The following is a 12,470-nucleotide window of genomic DNA, read 5'->3' on the forward strand; positions in this document are numbered from 1 at the left end:
CAAAAGCACAAAATTTAGAATGCTCATATAAGAAATATCATCATGCACATGTTATTTGTTTAGGAGTTTCATATACGCCGGTGCTGCATTAGGAAGTTTTCAAAATCTTTCTTTCTCTCGAGTCTCCTCTTTCTTCCCAACTTGAAAAATTGCCAAGTCAACGTCGGCTATTGCACGGAGGCCGTGCGTTGGCTTTGGAGTGCTCAGCCACTTACAACCCCTGCCTCTGACTTTGTTCCCAGCGCTAGCCATTGTGAAGAACAAAATCATTTTTTTGGCACAGCTACACTCAGAAACTCAGGGGCTATTATGTCTTAAGACTTTAACACTCCTAGAAATGAAAGGAATCAAGATTCATTCTCTGAGACCAGCAGGGTCTCTTACCCACTGCTTACTTTCTTTTAAGGAGTTCTGGTTAGTAGGTTGATAAAGGCTTTGGGAATTGTGGCAGTTGGAGTCAAAAAGCTTCACACAGAAAAACCGCACTCCGTGTAATTGATTAAAACCTGAAGAGGATCAATCTAAAAAGTCTGGAAAACCCTACAGAATGGGTACTATATTTAACTTGAATGCTACCATTAGGAGACTAGTTGGAGAGTGTATAGGTTTACCCTTTGTTACAAGCATGCTAAGCGAAATCTTAAAATATTTTTGGATAGCTGGATTTTAAGGTTGGAGTTAGCCTGGGTTTTTGTAAGACAGATTCCTCCCCCCTTGTGTTTGAAAAGTTAAAAAGAAAATCTGTCTCGGTGAAGTAATACTCTATAACGAGGAAGTACAGTTTACTTTAATTGATTCAGATAGCTTCAGACAAATGAAGGCTTAAGGTCAACTACTAGTATTCATATACGGTTAAATAAATATAAACATTTTTGTACAATTAATTGTGCGGGCCCATTAACAGGGATCCTCTTGTGTTTATGTGCACAAAATAAATAACAATTTACTTTTGTAACAAATCCACCTAATATTGTGTAACAGCCATTTGCCATGAAATAGTTGTGTTAACTATTATAGTTTGGCAGTTGAAACTTATATTTCACAATATATTTGCACCAATATAGTCCCACAGAAATAAACAAGGACAGGTCAGGAAACAGCACTTGAACATCATTGGATGTCATGTTCTCATTGCACTAAAGTGGATATTTGCAACTGGATTGTATTGCGCACCCAGGAAAATCTAGTCATGAATGACTTCTATATCACCATGAGAGCACAATATCCAGAGACGCGTAGATGTAACTTATGCTAACTTAACCTAAAATTATTTCACTACAAAATTTTCTAAATTACGCTTTTTAAAGTGGCCTTTTGAATTGTTACCTGATTTATCTATTTCATTCCTTCAGTGAGGTAGAAATGATCAATCAGGCAAGTAGATCCTAAGGTCCTTCTACGCTGAGCACTCAGAAGGCCAGGCCAGCGTAATGAAGTCATGATCCTATGCATTCACAGCACAAAAGTTAATAAGAAAACGATAGCTGTACAAACTAAATGTAATGTGGCAACACTTAACAGTTGTTCCCACAGAGTCCTTAGAAAGTCTACCCAAACCGTGATGATGTGCATTGATGATCCTTCCCTGACATTAACCATGCTAGTGTAGATGTGGCCTGCTCCACAGTAGTGTCCCAGTTATAATAATTATGGATGGGGAAGGAATGGGACTCCTGTCGAAGGCTTTCATGGTCAGAGTTCATTGGTTCTTGTAGGTTATCCGGGCTGTGTGACCGTGGTCTTGGTATTTTCTTTCCTGACGTTTCACCCGCAGCTGTGGCAGGCATTGATGCCTGCCACAGCTGCGGGTGAAACGTCAGGAAAGAAAATACCAAGACCACGGTCACACAGCCCGGATAACCTACAAGAACCAATGGGACTCCTATTTGACAGAAAACCGCCTGAAAATCACTAGGATGGCGGGACGGATGGGCCGAGGTCCTGCTCTTTTCTGTCAATCACCAATCCCCTGTATGCCATTTGGGGTGTGTGTGTGTGTGTGTGTGTGTGTGTGTGTGCAGAGCAGCTAACAACCAATCAGGGCCCACGGATGGCTGAGGAAGCCAGATGGGAAGGGGGAAGCAAGAGAGAAAAAGCTGTTACAATGTCAGCTCAGATAGGTTTTGTGACTGAGTGTGTGTGTGTCTCTGTGTGTGTATGTTTGAGAGCGAGAGAATGAGAGAAAATGATATCCTGTTTCAGAGTCTGTCTTGTTATGCAAGTAGGCTAAACCAGTGAATGCTACTCCAGAGAGTTGGAGAATCTGTCTCAGGAATCCATATAATTTTCAGTTTGATTTTTGTGGGAAAGCAGGCTAGCACAGTGAATGCTTGAGGAAGAGACTGTAGTAGTCTCAAAGCCCAATTTCTGAAGGAAACTAGTCAAATATTAGTGGTTTCTGACAGGAACTCACATTTAAACTTTACTGAACCTCCTTCTTTCTCCGACCCCGGTAGTGAATAAAAAGTATTATTTTTTAATCCTGTTCCCGATGTCTTAAATGTAAAAACTACACTTAGAAGGCCAATGGGGTTCAGTCTGTCAGTATAGGATTGGGGTACAGACTGTAAAAGACCCCCCCCCTTCCCACTGTCTTTGCCCACAAGGCGGTAGGAAATCTGCATGCATGAGAGAGGACTCTGGCTTTTGCCCAACTCTCTTCTCTCCTTGATTCTGTACAGCTGCCACCACTCAAGCTCTGCCCTTCCTTTCTGTATCCATGTCTTGAGGCACAGATAAAGGCCTTATATGTGTAAACTGCTTCGCACACATCCCACCTCTGGCCGGCGGTCTGTAGCCCAGTCAGGAGTTTCTTGTCTATGCATGGAAGATAACTTGGAAGGCTTTAACAGGGGAGTGGACATGTTCATAGAGGAGAGGGCTATTCGTGGCTACTAGTAAAAATGGATACTAGTCATGCTGCATACCTATTCTCTCTAGGATCAGAGGAGCATGCCTATTATATTAGGTGCTTTGGAACACGGGCAGGATGGTGCTGCTGCAGTCGTCTTGTTTGTGGGCTTCCTAGAGGCACCTGGTTGGCCACTGTGTGAACAGACTGCTGGACTTGATGGACCTTGGTCTGATCCAGCATGGCCTTTCTTATGTTCTTACGTTCTTAATCAGGTACCTTGGGTCAGAACTCTGAACCTCAGCCAGAGTGACAGTGGAGAAAGATTCTCAATGAGTCCTACAACACATGGGTTCATTTAAAAGCCTTCTCATGACTGTTATGGCGGTGAAAAAAAGACTTTCTCAGCCACCACTGCATTTGCACAATGTAGACCTGAGGAACTCTTCTGGGTGGTCAGGGACCTACTGGGTTCCTGTCTGTAGGAGGAGGTGGACTGCTCTGATAAACACTTTCTGGATAAAATCTCTTGCATCCATTATAACTTGGACTCTATATTAGCAGTGACAGGATTGGATGGTCCCAAGGTGCTGATTAGTCCACTTGTGTAGGATTCCTTTCAACTTGTTCCGTCTGAGGATGTGGACAGGATTCTCGTTAAGTCTGAGACCTATCACCTGTTTTTATGACCCCTACCCCTCGTGGCTGCTTAAATTTGCGGAGCAGGGGAATGGCAGACTGGGTCTAGGAGACAATACCTCCTGGAGAGAGGGGATAGACACTCCGGCCTTGAAGTGGGCAGGGGTGTGTCCAGTTCTAAAGAAAACAACACCAGACTCAGGAGAGCTGAATACCTACAGTCTAGTCTAGAGTGTACCATTCTTGAGCATGAGACATATTCCTGTGATTTGGAAAATTAATAACATCAACTTAGAGCAAGTCTTTAGTTTCTCATACTTGGGTGTGACCTTTAGTTCTAACTTAAATTGGAAACCTCATATTAACTACATAACAAGGAAATTTAAACCTTCGCTGGCAGCAATTGAAAGCTTTCTGTTTTATAAAGGTGGCAAATATATACCTGGGGGGTTATATGCATTCAATATCAAAATCATCCCTCAACTATTATATGAAAGTTCAGTCTGAATTCTAAACATCAAGGAGAATATTGATCTCTTAGTGTGTCAATTTCTGCAGCAAATTACAGGAGTGCCGAGATGTATAGCTGGAGTTAGCCTATGGTTAGAGTTAGGCCAAGGCTCTTGTTGAAGCCAAAGCATGGCTGCAAGCCTTTAAACATCGCCTAAAAATTATATTTGCGACGGTGAAGGACGGCCTTATCTGTGAACTGAAACACGATCACTTCAGCACCTGTTGGATGCAAGAAATCGACAAAAAAATACAACTTTTTGGTTTGTCTAAGGATACCCTACTAAATATGGGGAAAAAGAAATCTATACTAACTATTAAGAGATGCATAAAAGAATTAAACCACTATAGCTCCACAATGCGCGCCCGTTGAGTATGTTCAACTCAATTCTTTGGCATTCCTCCCCCTTTGCGAACGCCACTGTACTTTTACAACCTGACTGTCCCTTCCTTCCGAAGAGCCTTTATGCTCACCCATTTAATACCCCCTCTTTAAACACTACCAAGATAAATGGATTACCCCCATATTGGGGAGAATTCCTGCCACCATAACAAGAGACAAAATAGTCCCCTTTTTGCTGAGGACAGAGACCCAAACATAACATTTGCCTTGGCCAAATAGCTCTCCATTATATTTTCCTCTAAGAATAACTGCTCAGGACCTATGGGTCATAGGAGCAAAGAAGGAAAGATCAAAGATCCTGAGCATGGTGACCGAACGAGTGTTGGCTGGGCAACTTTAGGGATTCCTGAATGAAGCAGGTTGCTGCGATCCATTCAATCTGGTTTCAGGCCTGGTTATGGGACTGAAAAGGCCTTGGTTGCCCTGATGGATAATGTGCACTGGGAAATGAGCAGCAAGACTGTGACGCTGTTAATTCTCTTGGACACCTCAATAGCTTTTGATACAATTGATCAAAGTATCCTTTTGGACTGCCTTTCAGGATTGGGACTGAGAGGCACTGTTCAGTCCTACTTCAAAAATAGATTTCAGAGTGTGGTGCTGGGGGACTGATGTTCAACCCCTTGGCCTCTGTCCTACAGGATCCTGCAAGGTTCTGTGTTGTCACCCATGCTTTTTGACCTCTCCATAAAGCTACTGAGAGAGGTCATCCGGAGATTTAGTCTGAGTTGCCACTAATTTGTGGATGACTTACAGCTCTATCTTGTGTTTCCAACAGATCCCAGGAAGGCCGTGGAAGCTGTGAACAGGTGCCTGCAGGCAGTTTTGGAATAGATGAAGACTAACGAACTAAAACTTAATCCTGACAAAATGGAGATGCTGCTAGTGAGTGAAAATTTTGACCAGGAAACGGAATATCTCCTGTTCTGGATTGGTTGCATTTCCTCTAGTGGAGCAGATTTGTAACTTGAGGGTGCTGCTGGGCCTAGGCCTGCTGTCAGATAAACATGTGGCAGCATTAACCAGGGATGTCTTTCACCAGCTTAGGCCTTTCCTGGGCAGGAAAGATCTTGCCACTGTGGTGCATGCCTTGGATTATATTACAGCAATGCACTCTATGTGGGTTTGCCCTTGAAGACTGTCCAGAAGCTACAGTTGGTACAGAACTCTGCAGCAAGAACGTTGACTGGAGTGAGCTGTAGGGACTAGATCACTCCAGTCTTGTTCCATCTACCCTGGCTCTCAATTTGCTTCCAGATTCAATTCAAGGTGCTGATATTAACCTTTAAAGCCCTATACAGCTTGGGACCAGCATACTGCCTTCACCTATACGAACCTACCCATCTACTCCAGTCACCTTCAGAGGCCCAGCTTTGGGTGTCCCCACCATCTGAGGCTGGACAGGTGGCAACTTGAAAGTGGTGCCAGGGAGATTTATCTGTCTCCCTGTATCACTGTCTTCTGCCAGTGGGTAAAGACGTTTTCACTTCATTTGGCATACCCCAGTAACTGTTATTTGCCCTCTTTCCTGGTTTTGGTGTTGTGCATTTATTCACTTTTATTGAATTATTTTATATTAACTTAAATGTTGTTTTAATGTTGAAATGTTTTACTGTCTTGATGTTTGCTGCCTCAGGGACCTATTTGTGTGGAAAGATGGCACGGAAATATTTTAAATAAATAACAAGGTTGCATATGTAACATGCGGCTGTAAGAGGCTGATGCTGGATCTCAGTCACATTTAGCAGGAACCTCGATTTTGGAGCTCAAAAATGAGTTTGCTGTATTCACAGTATTTACCCTACACTGCCTCACTCAGTGGTCCATATCAACATAATTAACAGGATTATTCCAGATAAACTGAATGAACATTTTGTACATCTCAAAAGGCATCAAGCTAACTGATGAACTATCACAAACCACCTGTGCTTCTAAATTTATACATCAATCTTTTAAAAGTAAAATGTGTATTTTAAATAAAAAAATTACCTTGACACTGTGAATGGCGTTCGATACAAGAGAAATATTATCTATGTAGAAGCGACTGCAGTATTTCAAAAACACAACACAGTGGTCTTTAAACATCTCCAATTCAATTAGTTTGGCCGTTTCTTTTACTGTATATATGGACAGCCAGTTCTCCAAACTACATGAATCAACTGGGGTCTTTATCAGCTACAAGACAAAGAAAAGCCCACATGCTTATTTTAAAACTGAAATTGCATGACACACGAACATTCTCAGGGTGCATAGGACACCAGCTTAGTTAGCTTAGACTTGCATTGTAATAACCTTCCATTAGAGATTGGTTACACGCATCTTAGTAGCTAGTTTTGGAATTCTCTGGTGAGGTAGCTATATTTGCCCAGTTTCATAGCCTCTGAAAGTAGACAGGTGTTTCATCCTTAATTCCTAGTTATCTTCAGATGAAATGGTGAACCTACAATCTCTCTCCCACTGTCTCCTGAAGTAGAAGGTAATGTATATAGACTATATATGGCTGTTAACTTTTGACCACTTGAGGGTAATGGAACAAAGGAAGGAATAACCAACCAAGGAACACATTTTCTGCTTCTGCTCAAGTACCAGCCATCAATCAAGAAAGTACCCAGCTGAGCAATGTTTGATATTTCTTTTCAACTACTTTTGCAGCATTTTCTGTATGCTTCCAAACAACTCAGCAGGAAAGACAATAAAATGATGAAATGGAGTCCACAAAAGCACCAGAGCTAAGGAATGGAAATGGCCAGAATCACATTTTTAGAACGACGCAGATTGTAAAAATGAATGTAATGATGTCAACTGTGACTGATCTATACACCGAAGACTACAATTCTGTGGGGTTTTTTTCTTCTTGCAATAGAAATGGGGTGGGAAATAGCAGCATGAACTTCTCACTGGAACTAGAGTCTTTTTAAATGATAACACAAATCTTGATTTTTAAAATAACACTGTATCTAACCCAGGCACCATGAAATATCAATTTAACACAATATCCATTAATGGTACAGGACAGGTAACCAGTTGTTGCTTTAAAAACAAAAAAGATGGTATATATTCTAACACTGAGATGCAAACACACAGGTTTAACAGCAAGACAAAAAAGAAGACCAAAATAAACAAAGCAGAAGATTTATGAAATGGTCAAGCATTGCTTTACAGGAAGGTTGAATCATATTTTTGTCCTGCCCTTTCTCCAAGAAGCACAGGCTATAGAATTCGCCTCTTCACCATTCAGCTTTTACAGCGATCCTGTGAGGCAGGTTAGACTGAAAGAGAACGAGTGACCCAAGAGCACTTAGTTACCTTCATGTGGAGATCAAAGTCCAAACAATATATTTGACATTTTTAACAAAAGATTTGAGATGAGTGCTCCCACATTGGGGTGGGGTGGTCGAGGTATGTACTAAGCCTCTGAATGATGATAATAATAATAAAAAATAATTTTTAGAATTAATTTCAAAATGGGGAGGGCATAGTTGGGAAGATATTACAAATGTTTTGAGGTTAGTGTATTTGAATTGGAGGTTGTACTTGAATGCACATCCAAACGAGTATCTGGGTGTGGATGCTCAATACCTATACTGCATTGTGCAATGGAATACACATCCAGATGAGGATGCATACATTATGAATATTTCACTATAATACAGTGTGGATGCCGCATATATGCAGTCTGATATGCATGTAGGGGCACACCCAGTTTTCCCCATAGTCCTTTAAGGTATAAGGGGCCATTCTTCCTCATAATTTAAAGGATCCTATGGTATAGTATATGGTATAGTATAGCTCGATCTTGTCAGATCTCGTAAACCAAGCAGGGTCAGTACTTGTATGGGGGACCACCAAGGAAAACTATGCAGAGGAAGGCAATGACAAATCAGCACACGCATACGGGGCAAGGAGAGAGGGGTTTGGAGAAAGAGCATCCTATGATCACTTTCTCCAAGGCTAATGCTTCTCCCCTTATTAAAACTGAGAAGTGTCTTTCCTTCCTGCAATTTAAAAAGGATCTTTTAATGGGGTAGAATTTGGCTCAGAGGCTGATTGTTGTCTGAGCACAAAGTGTTAAGTCCCAGGCTGAATCCCAACTTCAGCTTAATTCCCAGCTCCAGTTGGCGAGTACTTGAACTCACATGTTGCTTTCTGCTGACAACATTTGCATGGACCTCATTAGTTTTGACAGAGGCCAGAAAACCTTAAACAAAAACTGCATCAGTCAGGGTAAACCCAGGGGGTGTGGGGTTGCAAAAGCAACCAAGGAATATGGAAAACTTGCACCTGTATATTGCAACACTGTAGCACACCTTTCAGAAGCAAGCAAACTTCCCAACATTTCTCACATAGTTGATGCAGAAGCCCCAGAGATGACTGAACTGTGAAAGTTCCCAGGGGCTCATTGCCCACGTGGACCCAGACAGTAGTGCCATGAAAGGAGCCCTTATCAACTCTCTTCCTTCCCCTGTTCTGGCATTCCACATGGTGTGTGATTTGACATAATCCCAGTTTTTGAATAGGGAAAAGTGCATAGATTAGAAACTATGGTTTGGCCAGAGAAAGCCCTATTGAGAAATCTGATTTTTCAGACAGCTTAATTGTTACAAAAATATTGACTGTGCTATTTAGATGTGCTGCAGCTAAACATTTAAGCCACTCTGAATAGTTACTAGCATGTCAGTATCACATACCTTATATCCCATTGGGTTCCCATACGTAGTAAGAATGTACAAATCATTGTTTCTGTGCTCAACATGGTATATAACTCCTTTTGTTCGTTGTTGTACAAGAACAGAAGGCTTAAAAGGGTGTTGACAGTCAACTAGCCACACTTCAGAGGTAGTCTTGCTATTACTATTTATAGTCAGAAAGCGTTTGTCTTTTGTGCAGTAGAGATCCACAAAATATCTGTAATCAAACAATAAACAATGTAATGGTTAGGGAATACATCATGAGTTCATCAGTGGAGACATTCAAGTTATCTGGATAAAAGAAGCCAGCATAATGGGTATATGCAGAAAGTTATGTGGAGACATGACTACACATAGTATCACATTTGTGATTGTGCCTAGACTAAGGATCTTCATTTTATTCTAACAGATGGGATACAAAACCCAGTAGTTTTATATACGATTCCCACTAAGAAGTATGAAGGAAAATTATGGCCACATCTAAAGATATGGAAGGTGTAATGTGAGAACTGTAATGTGAGAACAAGTGCCTATCTCCAAGCACATAACATTGTGCAGGAAGGAATGACTTAGTAAGCTTACAGAGGCCTGCTATGATGTAGCTGTGATGTAGCTTTCAAAGGTAACTTGTTTCTAATATGCTTAGCAACAGAAAAAATAATTCTTAGTTGTCCACAGACTTTTTTAAAAAAAGGATTTAAAATAAAGCAAGTCATAAAGCCCTGTTCAAGAATTAAAGCATATGATGTGTAATCTATGATAAATTAATTTAAAACATAATCATCTACAGCACTGCTAAGCCAATGCATGAATCTGCTCATATAGCACACTGCTATAAAAGCTACATAAGAGTCCACCAGATTTCATTCCCCTGTAAGGCAGGGGGGAAAAAGTTCAAATAGAAACTATGCTGGTAGTATAACCTATGTGTTCAGACTGATTCTTGATTTTCAGTAATGAGTGGTTCCTTCTACTCTGCCCCCATTGTAGTATACTACATATGACCAGATATATAAAGTATAAGTACACACACACACACACACACACATTCCTGTGCTACGTAAAGGTTATTCTCTACATCACACTATTTGACTAAAAAGCTAATTCTACATTTAATATCAGTGTGAATCAACGTTGACAAAACCAGTATTGCTGCTCTAAAACTGTAGATCTATATGGAACATGTTCAAATTTAGGCACTGTCAGTCCAATAATGGAATTATTTACCTACTTCTATCAAGAGATGGGCTTAGCTGAAATATATTTCCGTATACTGTGAATTTTTCCCCTCTAAAAACAGATAGCAACTTGAACAACTGCACTATGGCTGTGATCTCTAGACTCGAGGTGTGTGTGTGTGTGTGTGTATGTGTATGGGGGAGGGACAATAAGACCTGGCCACTGTCAGGTATAGATTACTTAGATAAATGTTTGGCCTAATCCACAATGGCAATTCTTACGTTCACATATGCATGAACCTGCCACACAGCCTCACTAAAGGATGACCTGACCCAAGGCTGACCTTGACATTTCAAAACTCATTTACTTAGCTATTCTAATCTAGACTGCTTTAAAAAAAGAGAGAGTGAGAGAGAGAGCACATAACAACAATGCAGGATAAAAAAACAAATCCTTTTACTCTTGCACTTTCTCTTGAGACTTATCCCTCTAGAATGCAAGATGGCTTAGCAAAGAATTGTAATTTATTCATTTCAGAATAGGAGCCTGCAATGCAGCAATGTTAAAGGCTTGGTGTAAATGTATGGGCTCCCCATAAACAATACATGGCTAGTTTGATACATTTTACATCACTTCTCAGGTTATTCAGGATTTTTCTTTTTAAAAATCAGTTGTGCCTCTAGATTTGAAGATATGAACATAAGAAAGGCCCTGCTGGATCAGACAAAGGCCCATCGAGTCTAGCAGTCTGATCACACAGTGACCAACCAGGTGCCTCTAGGAAGCCCACGAACAAGATGACTGCAGCAGCAGCATCCTGCTTGTGTTCCACAGCACCTAATATAATAGGCATGCACTTCTGATACTGAAGCTGCCTTATACTGAATATCATAGACACCAGCACTCCACAGTCTGTACTACTACCTGTTGCTGAATGTCAGCTTACTGCTTACCACACCTACAGAACCCATTGCTTACTTGGAACTGCTGTTCCGAGTAGTTCTCTCTGCAGCCCTACATCTGGATTCTTCTCCTGCACACAAGAGCCCCTCCCCCCTAAGGAAGATCTGCTATCTCCGTGCACACCCTGAAGGGCCAAGTGAGCACCTTGCTGCTCATTTCTCCTGGGAGTGATCAGAAAGCAGCACTACTGACAAGTTTCTCTGAGCCCTCATGGAGCAAGTGAGCTCTTGGTGAGTTCTCTTCTTTTGTAGCTAGAAAGGTTTTCCCTTCTCTTCCCAGTAAGATGGCCATTAACCCTGTATGAATGAGTTTTAACGCAGAGCCACATACAGAGAACTCTAAGCTTAACTTCTCTGCTTACCTTGCATCTTGTTCAGTGTAAACCAGCTCAGAATGTTTTTCACTGAAATCATACAAATATACTTCATGACACTGAAGGTTCTTCTGGATGGTATAAAATAGAATATTATGGGTAGCCCATTCTGAGGGTGGGTGGGAAAGGGGAAAGATAAATAAATGGTTGGTTATTACTGAAAAATAATTATACCGTTGGGAGATGCAAAACAAACAAACAAATGAATCCAATTAAGCAAACTCAAATAATTGGAATGAAAACAAACAAAATTAAGCTTTTCATATGTGCCCAGTGGACTGCGCATGGTCCTTGGGAGCCCAGCCATCAACTTGGCGTTAAAGTGGAAAGCAACAGGAAACTGCTGCAGAGGCTTCGGAACTTCACAGATTATCTTTTCCCACCTCCTCAGACAATGTGGAAACTATTCATTGCTGCAGTGGATCCAGAATTGTTGGGGGAGGGGGGAGAACCTTCCAAGACCCTTCTGTTGGGTAATAATCACACTTTTGGCAGCACTCGAACTACAGTACTTTAATGCTGAGAAAATGAAAAAATTCCTTACAGTTAGCATTTTCATTGATGTTATGAGCAATGTGTAGAACACAGTTGTCGGCACTTATGGGATAGTAAGTGGCATCAATCATACATGTCATCTTGTGAAAGTTATATTTTTGTATTTCTGTAGAGTGCAAGTGCTAGCCTGCTGTATCAGTTAATGAATGCGAAAACAAAACTGGGCAAACAGCAAAACCCCTGCCTTGCAGTAATTTCTGATCATTCTGCAGGTAGACAATTTTTTTGAGGGCTAGTTGTCCCATTCTCAAGTGGTAAGTGCTCCTTTGAACAGGAATCAAGAAAACAAGAGCACAGCAAACCTGACAC

General features: G+C 41.2%; 1 protein-coding gene across 1 annotated transcript in view; it reads right to left on the minus strand.

Annotated features, from left to right (window-relative positions):
• The window catches only part of PREPL (prolyl endopeptidase like), a 36,579-nt gene that overhangs the window by 13,608 nt on the left and 10,501 nt on the right, over positions 1 to 12,470 (minus strand). Inside the window, exons 5-7 of the mRNA XM_056852613.1 lie at positions 11,595 to 11,715; positions 9,092 to 9,308; positions 6,393 to 6,578 (exon numbers count right to left, since the gene is read on the minus strand). Of these exons, the coding sequence (XP_056708591.1) occupies positions 6,393 to 6,578; positions 9,092 to 9,308; positions 11,595 to 11,715 (524 nt within the window). The remainder of the gene's footprint in view (positions 1 to 6,392; positions 6,579 to 9,091; positions 9,309 to 11,594; positions 11,716 to 12,470) is intronic.

The sequence above is a fragment of the Euleptes europaea genome, chromosome 7 (assembly GCF_029931775.1).
Source record: "Euleptes europaea isolate rEulEur1 chromosome 7, rEulEur1.hap1, whole genome shotgun sequence".
NCBI lineage: Eukaryota > Metazoa > Chordata > Lepidosauria > Squamata > Sphaerodactylidae > Euleptes > Euleptes europaea.